The 16,162-nt window shown below is 44.6% G+C and overlaps 1 protein-coding gene across 7 annotated transcripts in view; it reads right to left on the reverse strand.

Annotated features, from left to right (window-relative positions):
- The window catches only part of Nipped-A (Transcription-associated protein Nipped-A), a 361,163-nt gene extending 346,662 nt beyond the window's left edge, over window positions 1-14,501 (reverse strand). For all 7 annotated transcript variants that reach the window (XM_055075904.1, XM_055075900.1, XM_055075899.1 and 4 more), the window contains exons 1-6: window positions 14,257-14,501; window positions 10,235-10,283; window positions 9,260-9,362; window positions 6,571-6,620; window positions 3,598-3,708; window positions 1,037-1,141 (exon numbers count right to left, since the gene is read on the reverse strand). In XM_055075904.1, coding sequence (XP_054931879.1) covers window positions 1,037-1,141; window positions 3,598-3,708; window positions 6,571-6,620; window positions 9,260-9,362; window positions 10,235-10,240 — 375 coding nt within the window. In that variant the 5' untranslated portion in view covers window positions 10,241-10,283; window positions 14,257-14,501. The remainder of the gene's footprint in view (window positions 1-1,036; window positions 1,142-3,597; window positions 3,709-6,570; window positions 6,621-9,259; window positions 9,363-10,234; window positions 10,284-14,256) is intronic.
- Between the last annotated feature and the right edge of the window lie 1,661 nt (window positions 14,502-16,162).

Here is a 16,162-nt window from a genome sequence, read left to right on the forward strand (position 1 = left end):
CCCTTAAGCAGATTTTTTTTTTTGCATTGAGTCTATGGAAACCCAAAGAAACGTTCCCATTTTTTGGGGAATGCGAGAATTCAGCTTAACCAAGTTCGTGTTAACGAGAGTTCGCTTTAATTCCATTTCTTCCAGTTAATTTTGCCTAGAATAACGGCTACCTCCCTATTAGCTCTCTCACTCGTAATGCCACTCTCCTGTGTTCCAATGCAACAATTATCAATTTTTGTTTTGTCAGTCATTGCTCATTCCAGTAACCAGCACACCTGCACCTTTCAGCAATACCAGAGCTGTTCAAGAATCTAAAACGTGCACACTAATGCACCATGTCATTCTGGCACTGCCTTTATGAAAAAGCAGCACCTCGGGACCTACGGTCAGATCTTATCAGCTAACAGACCATCACAGGAGCTCGACCGGGCACCTTTAGGCAAGGCGCATGCACGGGAACTCCTCTGCAGCTCTTGTTCTCATCACACCATAAGGCCCGGGCGCTACAAGGCATGACAGACTGTGCATGCCATAACAAATGGTCTTCAGAAACATAAGTCGACGCTGTCAACTCATTCTTTGGAGTAGTGAAAGGGTGGTGAGAGAGCGGCGCACAGCTTGCACGGCACGCAAGCGGGTAGCAGTGGCTCACATTTCTTTTTCCCTCTCTTTTCTGGGATTTCGCGTTCGTATTCTTTTCAGCACAGACACCCAGTACATACTTGTTATAAGCAATAATGCAACATGGCAACATGTTAGTAAATGGTTTATTTTGCCACAGAACTCATACAAAAGTTTATGGAGCTGTGGCTGCTTACTGTTACGGCCAAGCATTGTTAAAACCGCCATTGTTACAAGTGCATTCGACTGTATTTGTATTTTTTCAATTCTGCCCTAAGCTAGACATAAATAAGATGTTGTAAAACTATTAGCCGCTATACAACAACCTGTTCAAAAGTTCTAAAATCCGGGCAGTTTAAGACAAAATCGTAACAACTGGCGGCTATGCAATCACCCAACTTTGGTCAAAAGAAGGCAGGCTCACCTTCAGCAGCTCAAACATGAGGTTCAGGATCTGCTTGACATAGGGACGCAAATGGTCATTGGTTGGAATGCGATGGATTATCTCCAGGATTAACTTGCGCAGTTGCTGCAAGACACAAAGGTGATAACCACAGGGCCAATCAGACTCACTCACTATAGCACAAAATGAGTGGCTTATGTTTTTGGGGGGGCTCTGTTGCAGCAAGATAGCACAGATGAATCCCACATATAGTCCCAGCTGCATCCTGGAAACCACGCAGATTAGGGGGCCTATGAGTACAGGCTTAAAATGGACAGTTTTAGCAGAGCGTTTGCTTATGCTCCGCTCCGCACACATTTCATGTGCACCGGTGGCTGCTCAGAGAGCATTGATTTCGCTTACCTAACAAGCGCGTCTCCCAGAGACGCCAGTGACATGCTCTCAGCTTAGCTGTAAAACGATTACGAAAACAACTAGACGCACCCTTACGCTCCGCTAAATCGCGTTCGCAGTGGTACGCGAGCAACGTTCTGCGTTCGGCTGCCGCTATGTGCGTTGTGTGCACGCACATCAGTGTACCCAGTAGCGTTCTGCTGAGCGGCTGCGTGCAAATTGTAATGATATGCCGGTCTGAGCGAAGCGGACTGTAAACGCTCTGCTAAAACTCTCCAATATCAAAAGATGACACAAAAATGATAGAGAAATGGCAATAAGCAACTCTTGGTAACATCACCTGAGGCTATTGATGGCTAAGGAGAGCTAATCACTAACTACAAAAAATGAGCAAACACTGCAATGCACCCAAAAAGAAAAAAAAGAGAGAGAATTGAAAAATATTTAGATCTCAGCAACACTGTTGGACACATGCAACATATCAAGCAGCCAGTTGCAGATGAAGGCCTAAGACTGCTTGCGCACAGAATTCTATCCCAATTTCTTGAGAAAATTTACCTTCGAGTAAATGTGCCCAAGAGCAGTGTTCTACGCAAGTCACGGCAAATTACCACGGGGCAGGTTGTCGAGTGACAAAGCTAAAAGCCTTCACAGAACCATCACTGCTTCGTCACAGGACAACACATTCTGCGGAAACTTAGCACCACTTCCGAGCAGATCTTCAAATGCTTTCATATCTGCCAACCTGTAAACATTAAAATTCGTTAAAATCCCCCAGACACTATACTAAGAGGAGGAATACGGGCCATAGCACATATTTTTTGAATTTTGTTTTGAGCACACACCTTTGGTGGGATACATATGCACTTTATTAACGATGATTTACCTTTAGATGCATAACATAAGTAGCAGCAAACTTTGAACAACACAAACTGATAAGCAACACACTGTTTTTAGAACATGGCCACTTCTTTGGCAACAATGCAGATGGCTATTCTGCCCTTTTCAAGATCTTGAATGAACTTGTTTCAAACAGGTACCCCTCTTGTGTCCTTTCAAAATCAAAAGAACTTGAGGAGAATGGTCGGAGCCCGACCAGCTCAGCTACCGTATTTACTCGCATAATGATCGCGCTCGCGTAATGATTGCACACCTGAATTTTGTCATTAAAATTTGATTTTTTTTTATTTCCCAAGTAACGATCGCACCCCGAACTTGCCGAAGCGATATGTCGTGTACCAAGTGTAGCTAATAATGGTCGCGCTTACCATCTGTCGAATGCTACACGAACGACTCTTCAAGACAAACCAAGCGGTCTGCACGCACCAAACATTCTTAAGCAGATGCCCCATTTAATTCCTTTCATCACTTTCCGCACTTCCAGGACAAAAAAACAACAACCACACTAGCCTTTATTATGTGTAGGCTTTACAATGGTTGTGGTCAACAACAAAAAGGCGCCTTTCGATGCTTCTCGTCTGCACTCGTGGGCATGCAACAAACCGTGAGCGGCAACAACAGCAGCCACGTTCACACTGATATGTTAGAAGTGTACCCTATTCATGCGCCGATGCTTATAACACGGCTAAGATATTCACCCACCCTTAGCAGGATAGTAGTGAAGACAAATTCCGCAGTTTCTGCAGCATGCCCGCCATGTGTTTCTATGTCACTGGGAGCTAAGCACGCCCATCTTTTTCTGTCCCCTCAAAGTGGACATGGCTATGTTATTGCCGCAAGTTTGCCGATAGTATTAACGATATTATTCATTACAGATACGGAATAAACTGTTTCAATGCACGTAATGTACCCACGAGAAGAAAAAAAAAAATTGCGTTCGGCTTGCTCCGCCGGCCGCCATTTTTGTTTTGGGGTCCCGCACTACATACACCGGCAGCAAAACCAAAATGAAAAAAAAAATTTGTTTGCGGTAAATTTAACCCGCGTAATGATCGCACTCCTGAATTAGCGTCAATTCTTTTTGACAAAAAAGTGCGATTATTATGCAAGTTACTACGGTATTTCACGGACGGAATTTATTTTTCATAAAGTTTAATAAAATACTCATAAAATTGTATGACAAGGCCCAATTCCTAAACTTTGCAGGAAATTCAGGATAGTTGGCAAATATTCCTTGCGCAAGCAGTCTTTTCTCCGAGGAAGGCAAAGGAAACGGCCGTCAGACTCACCTGCATGTTGTGCTCAGCAATGAACTGCGGCTTGCCCTCCTGGAGAATGCGCAGAAACACGCGCATGGCATGGTCCAGGAACGTCGGGTAGTGCACCGATGTGACGATGGTCTGTGCAAAAAAAAAAAAAAAAAGAAAGCAGCCGGTTCTGAGACCATGCTGACACTGCCAGTCACGTGACCTAGAGAATGTTGTGCCTGTCTTGTGTCCCATCCTCACTAATTCAGATATTAAAAGGCCACATAGCAAATCTTGGTTATACGCTGGAAATTGTTACGTGCTCTCTAAGTTGTGTTCCACTGCAAGAATTTTACAAATTGGTTCGCTATTAGCAGAGATAGAAATGTTTGAGGAGTCAAACCCATGACCTCAGGAAGCGAACTTCACTGCCAACATAGACACTCTCACCATCATTATCATCATCATTAGCCTGGTTACACCCACTGCAGGGCAAAGGCCTCTCCCATACTTCTCCAACTACACCGGTCATGTATTAAGTGTGGCCATGTTGTCCCTGCAAACGTCTTAATCTCATCCGCCCACCTAACCTTCTGCCGCCCCCTGCTACGCTTCGCTTCCCTTGGAATCCAGTCCATAACCCTTAATGGCCATCAGTTATCTTCCCTCCTCATTACATGTCCTACCCATGCCCATTTCTATTTCTTGATTTCAACTAAGATGTCATTAACTCGCGTTTGTTCCCTCACCCAATCTGCTCTTTTCTTATCCCTTAACGTTACACCCATCATTCTTCTTTCCATGGCTTGTTGCGTCGTCCTCAATTTAGGTACAGCCCTTTTCGTAAGCCTCCAGGTTTCTGCCCCATACGTGAGTACTGGTAAGACACAGCTGTTATACCCTTTTCTCTTGAGGGATAATGGCAACCTGCTGTTCATGATCTGAGAATGCCTGCCAAACGCACCCCAGCACATTCTTATTCTTCTGATTATTTCAGTCTCATGATCCGGATCCGTAGTCACTACCTGCCCTAAGTAGATGTATTCCCTTCCTACTTCCAGTGCCTGGCTACCTATTGTAAACTGCTGTTCTCTTCCGAGACTGTTGGACATTACTTTAGTTTTCTGCAGATTCATTTTTAGACCCACCCTTCTGCTTTGCCTCTCCAGGTCAGTGAGCATGCATTGCAATTGGTCCCCTGAGTTACTAAGCAAGGCAATATCATCAGCGAATCGCAAGTTGCTAAGGTATTCTCCATTAACTCTTATCCCCAATTCTTCCCAAGCCAGGTCTCTGAATACCTCCTGTAAACACGCTGTGAATAGCATTGGAGAGATGGTATCTCCCTGTCTGACGCCTTTCTTTATTGGGATTTTGTTGCTCTCTTTATGGAGGACTACGGTGGCTGTGGAGCCGCTATAGATATCTTTCCGCATTTTTACATACGGCTCGTCTGCACCCTGATTCCGTAATGCCTCCACGACTGCTGAGGTTTCGACTGAATCAAACACTTTCTCGTAATCAATGAAAGCTATATATATACTCATCACTTGCTCCTATCTAGCTTGCACAAGCGAAGTCCCTTCCATACGCTCTCCCATGCCGGAACTGGAGGATCGCCACAGCACACCACAATCCCCGCCTTCTTTGTTGTTTGTTTTCTTGCATTCTTGCTATACACTTCTAGTGACGGTCTCGCGTGCGAGCTGTCGCAGTTGTGTCGTTTTGCTCTGTGCATGAGAACAACTGCATTGTTGTCTGGCGGCTTCTGTGAAATGGATCCCTCAGTGCATGCACGTCTGGAGAAGCTGGCCCGGCTGATGGATCCTGATCGCAAGATACCGCATCGTTGTACGACTGGCACCATCGTTGTACCACTGGCACCAGACTAGCATTATAAGTCAGTGACACATGAACACTGAGGTAGGTGCAAGCGGATCAAAGAGCATGATCGCATGCTCAAAAACAGTAGAAAATGAAATCTCTGCACACACGACGTGGGACTGGGAACAAGACGAAATGGAAGTACATCTCTCTTGCTACGGTACGCAACTATGAGTGCCATCACAGCACAGCACTGTGGATTATGTAGACGCAATTGTGCAACTGACAAACTCTCCGGCTGGGAGCTTGGCGCCCACAAGGTGAAGGGTGCAAAGCATTTGGTTTAAAACTTCAGCTGCTTTTGCAATGGATAGCAGAGTAATACTTTGCACAGATGATCATTAGGGCACATTTATGCACTGCACTTATCAGCTCAAGATAGCAGAACCTGGTGAGGGGCCCCATAACATCAGTATCCAAATTTCTAGTAAATTTTGAATGGCTGGCAATTGTGTCTCTAGCATTAATATAGATTATATGCGAGTCTTACAAGTGTGACAGCACAAGTTTTCATAAAAGGCCAGTATGGCCCCATCAATGAATTCTGGAAAAGTTGCAATAACTGCACTTACTACCAAGGGCAACTGCAACAAACAAATGTCTGTTCTAAAGCCAGGATCAGATTGCCAAACCCTTTATCTCAAGATCAAGGCTAGGCCACTAGAGCATACATTTTTGTGTGGAGATAAACTCTCTCTCTCTCTGTCTCTTTGAAGAAGCTTGGGTTAGACAAGTTGGTTCATTTTGCAACTTCTGCGAAGGAACATGTTAAGGCAGACACAGGCACAATGCTAATAAACTTTATTTGAAATACACCACCGAATTTTACTCATTGAAAAGCACATTTATTCTATTGCTCACTGACTACACGCAGTCAAAAGTACTGCACTAGCAAGTGGCAAAATTCTATAGCGCTTGGAAGCCATTAGAAAAATAATCACAGCTAACAAGAAGTCGTCTTGACGAAACCTCAGATCTCATCTCCTCATTGATGACAATAATGTTGATACAGTTTTTTAATGGTGCAAGGGCCAGGAATGGCCACAGAGCACCAAGATCATGGGCAAAGGGTGCCAGGACCTCATGAGTTGTTGCCAAAAACAACCAGGCACAGCTAAAAGTCCAACTCACCTCCAACTCTTCGCTCAGCTCTTGAACTGCCTTGAGCTTGCTCTCATCCTCTGCAACAAATACGGACAACAATGTACACAGAGTTTTCACAAGCAAATGATGCACATAAAGCACATTTTCATGTTACAAACCCGGTTCGAGAGAAGGCAATGCTGCTTTCCCGTCACAGTTCACCTATCTATCTGAAGTGCATACAAAGCCACATAATGAGCTCGAGCAAGGTGAGACATGCACCATAGCCTGCATATGTACAGAGCTCACGGAATGAAACACAACAGAAAAACTGAGTAGAACACTCCATATGTGCAACTACTTCAGAGTACCATATCATGTTGCTACAAATCTGATGACGCGGACTCTGACCTAAGTGTACGAGCCAAAATTACACCACACAAACTGCAGACAAAAGAAAGTATGAGCACTAGAAAGAGAAGTATGCGTACTAGTCAGCGCTAAATTTACGCATTTCATTTCGTGATTGCTCCTCATGTTAGAACAAAATATTGTGTGAGCTAACATCTTTCTCTGGCATGCTAAAAAAAGGCTTATTTTTCAACAATGGCCTCCTGCATGCACCGAGAAGAGAATTTGCACCAGGAAAAAACAATGCGCCAAGTGTTTTGCATGCAGGTGTCACAACTCCATTATAGACGACGATGGCTGGCCGAGCCAAGCCAAAGTTATCACATGACTCAGATAGCACTTGTTGTACTAGGTATAACAAGCATCTTACTCATGAATGTCGTAATTTAATACATCATCGGAGGCAAAGCAAGTGTGGATGGACTTTTTCCTTGTCAGTATTTTCGAAGAAATGTGTGTCTAAATGGGCATAAAAACCAGCAACATGAGTTGCAGGAAATATGGGTATAAGTTTTTTTTTAAGAAACTGAACTCGTGAAATAATCGGTAGTGTCCCACTAAGTATTGTCTGCCTGTTATGACAGTGTCCCACATTTGTACACAATAAGCACACAGTGATGGGAGTGACCAAAGGTAGTTTTGGAGAAGCTGTGGGTGGAGCAAGTTTGTAGAGCTCCATAATACAGTAGGCATGCTCTTTGTCTTTGCAAACCTTTATGTTAGCTACATATTAACCTATCTCAGGATAAATGTAAAGTCATTGCATGCTTGCCAGTTTCCACATAACTTGCAGAGAAAAAGCAGATATTTTAGAAAAGAGGAAACAAAAATGTTCCCTGGCTTTCGTACTTGCACCCACAACTAAAATGCTAGGGCTAGAGTCACTGAATGATTTTTCAGATGCCAACATTTTGCATGTGCTTTTCTTGCAGCTATGCCATAGAGCCAATGCACAGCGGTGACCGGTATATTGGACACTGCACGATGGTTTATTTGGACTCGACGTGCTCAAGTCACATAGTGAACACTGTTGCTGTGAACGAAGAATTTGTCCTGTCTCATTTTCACCAGCATTTTATGATCGCCATTTGGCCGCTAAAGTTGACAAAAACCAAAATTTTCTACTCTTGACTTGCGCTTTCCAGCAGCAAAAGTTTGGTTTGGTACAGTGCTGTCAAGCAGAAAACTGGGCAGCTGTAATCCAAATTTCAGCAACAATCACAGCTGCTGCTGGAGATTTGTGGTCGGGAAGCTTAACGAGAGCAAGCACGTCATTTGTTGTCGGGCTGCACTGTCATCACAGTGATCGGGCATGGTGCTCATGCAAAAGTGATTTTGATACTTACGTAACACACACACGGTTACCCATTAATCGACACAGATTAATAGACAGGAGCAAGCAAGCGCAAAAATATAGCGTATCGCAATAACTAAACTGATGAGCTAGAAGTGTAGCAGACCACACAACTTAGCTGACAGCATGACTTTTCTTGCCGACTGCCCCATAAAAAGAGCATCAGTTCAAGAAACACTTGTACACATGCGTAATATTTTCAATGGCACAAAAACAATTATTTTCCTCAATTCCCGGCAGACAAGTTGTAATGTGCCATCAAGCAACTCCACTCCAACAACAATGCCTCCGTAACGGATTGCACAGGATTGGTGTCAAGGGCTAAACACGAGCCAATGCACAGCTATGGCTGTGTGGTTTCCGTGAAATGTGCACATCCTTGCTAAATTTGGCAGCTTCACTCGACGTTCTGTTTTGAAGCAGAGTGACACAGGTGGATAGCCTGGCAAAATATGGTGCAGCACTTCTGCCCCTGACACAACCAGCATGAGCTAGCCAAAAGGGCACACAAATAGTCGGCTGACGCTTTCTGTTGACCGACAATCACACGCAATTCCTTTCACCCGCTGGCACGAATTGCGTCGGTTACCCTTTAGAGTGGTGTGGCTAGATGTTAGGTAAGTGCACTAATGGAGCACTAAAACAATACGTATTGGAAAAATTGATAGAGTGCATGCAGGGCACTGAATTTTAGTCATGTAATGTGCACACTATATCAAGTTCTATTTTCTGCATTGTGTAATAACACAACAGAAGGTGTGTTCTATGTATAGCAAGGGGCGCAACCTGCATTCTTACAGACCTTGTCATTTTCAAGCTTGAAAAGAAAGAGGTACATTAATAACATGCCAAGATTACAATCATAAAACAGCTTGTAGTTATAAATTTACAGGTCATCAATAGATACCACTTGCTCACAACACGCCCAACTCCACTTAAAGCAAAACAAACAGATGCTGCCCCACGACTCACTCGCAGCTGGGTCTTCGAGCATAGAAACAAAGGACCGGTATGTATTGATCTGCGTCAGCGGGTCTAGCGTTAGAGCCATCTTGCCCGACGAGGGAGGGCCCTCCTGCGATGAAACAAATAGGTTGCGCTGCATCATCAGAAGACTGACAATACAAGAACTAGAAGGATTAAGCACAATTCATGAACACACGAGCAAAGAAGGGTAAACGAGCAAAATGTAAACCTGAATACACTTAAGCAGAGCAGATGTCTGAACTACTAGTTAAGCGAACACAAATACATTCCATTTAACTTATTTCGTCCCTCAGAAAGTGTCCAAGAGGAGCTCGAGGCTAAAGGCTGAATTGCCTGATGAGGCCTCACACCCTGTTACAGATATGCACGCGACATAGCTATATTCTGCACTGTACATATACCTCAGCTCGCACAATACCATGAAAGGTGATAAACAACAATTAGAAGCATAAGAAACATGACATACATGCACACACTGCAGTTAAACTGCTTAGTAGAACTTGTATCAGTAAACAGGTAATAGACCTGAAAACATATGACAAAAATGAAGCACCTTTACTGCATTTCTTTCTTTTTTTATTTTTTATTCAGGGAGCCCGGCAGCACCTTTAGGGCATTATTGTGGGGGGCAACTCTTCACAAAGCAATTTGACATTTTTGCAGTCCACAAATTCTGCTGACACGTTATTCCACTAGACGTATTCATAAAACTGTGATATGGTAGTCAGAAGTGAACAGGAAATGCACAACTTATAGGGATGAAAAGGAAGGTTGTAGGGGGAGCATTAAGAACATCTGTAACTCTTGAAAATCTCTCCCCAATACATCAATGAGCTACCACAACACAATAGTATCAAAAGTCAATATGCATGTCTCTTAAGTAAACAACATGTCACTGGCAATAAAAAAAACTTTTAGTTCATGTTTGAAAGAAATGGTGTATGAGCGAGCCACACTTACGTTCATTTTTCCCTCCTTTGAAAGCTCTGTGCCACTGACTTCAGTAACCCTGAAAGTGCAATTCAGACATTACTCACTGTGTTGACAGCCCCTGAAGCAGTAAATAGAACACCAAACGTCTTACTTTTCCCAATTTAATTTGTCACATGACTTCAAGCCCATATATGACAAAAGTAAAGCGATCTTCAAGGACACCTTTGTGACAGCACATGTTGCTGATATCATGGAAATAAAGAGGGTACATGTATTTCTGGATCACACTGCAACGCAAGTCTAAAATCGCCTCCCTGTATGTAGGGTACCATGAAGGGGAATACTTTTACACCGGTAAACCTTTCTACATTTAAATAAAGGGCTCTCCGCCTGCCCATCGTCTGCTGTTCATGAAAGCAAGAACTTCAAAGAAAGTTACAGTTTCATAAACGAAAGCCAATGAACAAACAAATGCACCAATGTGCTAACCCCAGTGTCATACACTCATCAATAAGGTGTGTGCATACAGTGTATTGGACAGCTGGTGGCTAGAAAACAAGAACAAATAGTTGGCTTTGGTGCGCATGCGCATGTCACAAAAAATGTAATAGATGACAACAATTCGTCCTTTCCATTGGTGCCTTGAGGAGGAAACAGAGAAAAGGAAGGGAGCACCGACAGCTAGAGAAGAAAGCCGTGGTTAATGAAAGCTACACCAGTGCACTCGGTGCAGAAGTGAGGTCATCAGATTGTGGGCCCAAGCTCAAAGCATCTAACAGGTCAGAGTGGTGAGCTAACGAGGCTTGTATAGAGGCTAGTTGATTTTGCAGCATTATCCAACTAAGAAAAAAAAAAATGTAAGGAAAAGACCAAAGAAAAACTAAGTACAAAAAGGCACAATGTGATCCAAATAACAGTTGATGGCATGGTAAACCAACTGACAGGGAAAATCAATTAACCCCTTTACAAGACTTAAGTGTTACTTCGGGCACACTGTGTCTTGGCTTACTTCTTTTCCACCTGACCCTTTTGTTGAGATGAGAACATTCATCGTCTCTTCACACCAAGAAACTTCACATTCAGTGCACCAAGAACAGTGCTCTACACCAGGCTCCACACGCTTACCAAGCATATTTCTTTCTACTTTTTTTTAAAGAAAAGTGTGGACGCTGGTTACAGCCAGCGTCAGCTAGAGCTGCTTTAAAAGCACTGCTCTGTTTTCTTAAAATCACTTAGACTGCAGGAAAGACTAGTCTTTATCAGATGCCTTCACTGAGTTTGTTCAGACATATTTCCCTACCTACATTTCTTTTCATTCCTTCAACCCACGCCCCTCCCCCCTCCTATTGCAGAGTTGCAAGCCTGAGTAGTTACCCTACCCTAGTTCTCTGTCTTTCACCTTATATTTTTTTTTTTTGTCTCTGGTCCTTTCATAGCCTTTTTTTTTGTTACCCAATAACTAAGGTAATTTGTTACCCAATAATTGTTACCCAATAACTAAGGTAACTAAGGTTTCTGTTACCCAATAACCAATGTGTGTGTGTGTGTGTGTGTGTGTAACCATACTGGGCACTCTACTCTCTGTTACAAAGATAAGCCCAGAACAATGAACACTGTGTCATGGCCCCTTTAAGGTGCCCAGTTCCAACACCACACAGCCAAAGCAGACAGCAGTGATTTAGGACATATGAAATGCTGAAGCTAATCTCGAGATCTAAGCTGGCACTTTAACGTCATTTTCTCCTGAACTCAACATAAACAGTATGAATTATCAAGTGTATTTTTAATGCCATTCTTAATTTATTATTTCTTACTTCACAGCTAAGCAAAGCTGTACCTCTTAAAATTGAACTGAGGAGTAGCAGCACAGAGGTGGTGAAGGGTTCCGAATAAATTTAGACCACCTAGGGTATTTAAGAATGCATCCAAAGTATGGTGCTATAGCGTCTTTTTGCACTCAGCCCTGAGCAGAATGCGACCATTGTGAATAGAACACGTGATCTTGTGCTTAGCAAAGGAAGGTCATCATGCCACCACGACAGGTTATCGGATGTCTTGGCCACTCCAACTCAACATGTTATTTCTGGAGGCATGATGCATTTTTGCTCGCATGGCCCCCGAAACTGCAAGTTCATGCCAATGCTCAATTAATGCAGAGATTACGTAATATTACCACAGCGGACACATTCCGATGGAGGAGGAATGCAAAAAGCACTCGTGTACTGCTCTTTCAGTGTATGTTAAGGAACTCCAGGTGGTAAATATTCATCCCGAGACCTTCACTGTGGCATCCTGTGCTGTTTTGGGACATCAAACCTAACAGTTCAATTTCCGTAAACTAATACCCCTGTCACATGGCACATGTAATGTTGTTCGCAGCGAATGAGATTACGTCTTAATGCAATTTTTGTTGCTTCTACACAGGCATAGGGAATGACATTCACAGCTAATGGCATTTGCCCATTGAATGAATTTTCTGAACTCATGCAAGCGTGAATTGTGTAACCTTGACAACAGGGGTTGGCAAAAATGACGAAATCGATACGTTAAAACAAAATTTAATCAGAGTAAAGGTTGTCATAATTTCTTTTAAGAACTTTTTAATAATTTTATGAAGTACAGCAGGATAGTTGAAGTAGTTTGTGCAGCTATATATTCTTGTTTCCAGTCTCCGACTGGACGCTAGCACTTATTGTTGGCCATGTATACAAATGCTCGTCTGTTTTTTTTCCATTTCTGCATACTGTTTTCAAGGTGGTGCCATGCTGAAACTTATCCACCAACACGGAAGCCAACTCTGCAGCTTCGTCAGCAGAAAATGAGAGGCGAAAAGCACACTGAACTGATGACGAGACGTGTGCGACGTGTGCGCTTCTGAAAGTGCAGGAAGACTGCATTAGCGATTTGCGCAGGGCGAAGCGCAACCTGAAAGTATACATGTAGATTGCCGAGTGCCTGCGTGCACAAGGTGCCGATAAACATCAATTGCGAACACCATTTTGTGTACTCGTGTAGGCAGGGAAAACAAGACTGCAATGACATTCGGTATGAATGTCATTTAGGCTACGTTCACACTTGAGAAATGGAAAGCGGGCAGAAAAGCCAAAGTGGCCCGATAACTTTTCCCGCAGATGTCCAAAATGTTATGTTTGTTTCGTCACTGCAGCAAAAACCACTGCTGCTTTTGCCCACATCGTGGCGCAGTTCATCACCATTTCACGCGGTATGTTCATTCGTTGACCCATCAGTTATTAAATGCTATCATTTCGCGCAACTGCGCGTACTTTCGTCTACCATAGAAGAGGCAGAAACATAGTTTTGATACTTTTAGCTAGTTATTTTTCCTAAAAATGGTCAATGAACAACAAAAGATGTTAAATTTTGCGACCGAATGTTTACGTGCTAGTGCAGCTTCCGGTGAAACGGTCCCCTTCGCCATGGCGAAAAAATCGGTCCCGGACCGATCGGGCTCGCCGCCTTGTTTTACCGCCCATTTCGCCACCTAGGCGGGTGGATTTTGTCAAGTTTTTACCGGTTCCACCTGCTCTTGCGACAGTCATGCCGACGCTTGATTCCAAATCAGGATTCGTCAGCGCTCAAATCACATTTTCTCTTATTAGTACTGGAAAAATCACCTCAATCAGATGTAAATCCCATCCCAAAAAAGCAAAAGGCCAACCGGCCATTGCCAGCAACGGCCGAGTCAACATTGGCCCGGTTTTTCTTCTTTCTTCAATGTTCTGCATTTGTCAGCACACGTATTCATGCCCGTTTCACAACCAACGAATACCAACGAGATTAGAGAGAAAATCTCGAAAACTACGCCACTGTTTAGGTTAAACAGGAACTGACTTTCACGAGACTGCAAAGACAGCACGAAAGCGGCTTTTGTGCATCTGTAGTGGGAACGGTCGGACATCAAACAGCAAAAAAGGCCGACAACTGCACCCAGAGACCGAACTACCGACGCATGAGAAAAGTCTCAACGAAGTCAGTGCAAAGATAACTTCCACAATCAAAGTAATTAATGGAAAAACGACGATGCGTACCTCGGGCTCGGATCTTCTGTTGCCGGGAAGCGTGCTACCCTCGGGAGTCTTTCACATGGCAAAGCACGCTGCAGCGGTATCGTCAGCTTCCTTCTAGGAAGCCTCGCATTCAGAGTAGTTTACAATAAAACCAAACCGAAGTAGTAAGGAGAAAACATTCATACAAAACGGACCTAACACATCTATGTCATGCATGCACTAACAAACAAACCACACCACACAACCGCCGCCATGGATTTACACCTGCACCATAGAATGAAGAACCAACATTAGAGAAGGGAAATTGTACCTTCCGCAGTGGTACGAAAATTAACAGCGGCAGCGCACGGAACTAACTTTGATAGACGCCAGATGGCGCTGCTCAACCAAAAAGCGCAATAGGCATAGAGTTATTATACTGACTGTACTAACTAGGGGTACAGTGTACTAGAATAGGGGGAGTAAGCGTAAGACAGCTGACATAAGGAACTATAATATGGATAGAATTGAACAGGCTCTGAGGAACGGAGGAATCCTAAAAGCAGTGAAGGAGAAACTAGGAATAGGCAAGAATCAGATGTACGCGTTAAGAGACAAAGCCGGCAATATCGTTACTAATACGGATGAGATAGTTCAAGTGGCTGAGGAGTTCTATAGAGATTTATGCAGTACCAGTAACACCCACGACGATAATGTGAGAGAGAATGAATGAATGAATAAAACTTTATTTGAAACGGCTCTTCGTCCGTGCCGTCCGCCGCTTCGGTGCCGTGTGATCATGTAGTAGCACCCGGAGCGGGGGGTGTGGTGGCGCCCTGGACGTGCCTTATGACGTGTTGCACAAGGAGCGACCAAAAAGCGGCTCGGTGGGGTTCAGGCGGAGTGGTCCAGCTCTCCCAACAGTAAGAAATAGATGGGCTCAGGGAAGAGGTGGGGAGATAGTAAGGCGAGGACTGTGCACGGGGGCAGGTCCAGTACGTGTGGCGAACGTCGGGATAGCCGCCGCACACCGGACATGCCGGATGGCCGCGGCGTTGTTCAATAATGTGTTGCATGGCGTCATTCGCCAATGTTAAGAGTTTGAGCCTGACGAATTAGGGAGCCGTCGTGGCGGATGAAGGAGGGATCGGGGGCCGGAAGGGTACATGCACACGAGCGCAGTTCGCGGAGCCTAGCGCGGCTTTGCTTGCGGTGTTCAGCGCGGTGCATTCTGGCGCAATAGGTGTCAGGCCATGGAATAGGAGCGCTCGGTATTTTAGACTCGCGAGCGAGGGAATGAGCACGCTCATTTCCCTGTATCCCCTGATGGCCCGGCACCCACTCCAAGAGGACGTGTAGTGAGGGATGTTGTTGCATGCGTAGCGCGAGGGATGCCCCAATATGACAGGGAAGTAGGTTGTTTGCGAAAGAACGAAGGGCTTCCTGGCTGTCTGAGCGAACGGTTATGGTTGGCGTGGAGTGAGGGGGAATAGTAATGGCTTCCGATATGGCGAGAATCTCGGCGTCGGTTGGAGACGGTACTCCGCTATCCCAACGAGTGATGTCACCCTGAGGGCCGATGACTGCCGTCTTGGATTCGGTCGGCGAGAAGGCGGCGTCAACATAGTAGGTGTCATGCGCTGGGTCAGTTAGATGGTCGCCCGCGCCTGTCGCCTGCCTGCGTTGCGTTCGGAGTGCATATACCGGGGTATCGGTCGGACTTCGATTCGAGGGATAGTTATCCATGGTGGAGGGTCGATGGAAAGAGGGGGAAGTGATGAAGTGTCGTGTCCCAACATTCGCAGGATGGCGCGTCCTTGGGACGAGGTGCTCAGACGGAGATGCTGAGACTCCCGGTGTGCTTGGACCTTCACATCCAAGGTGTTGTGCAGGGTTGCGCGTTCAACATCGATGCTACGGGCGTACCTGGGAACACCCATTTCAATGC

Source organism: Dermacentor andersoni, chromosome 2, assembly GCF_023375885.2.
Source record: "Dermacentor andersoni chromosome 2, qqDerAnde1_hic_scaffold, whole genome shotgun sequence".
NCBI classification, from domain to species: domain Eukaryota; kingdom Metazoa; phylum Arthropoda; class Arachnida; order Ixodida; family Ixodidae; genus Dermacentor; species Dermacentor andersoni.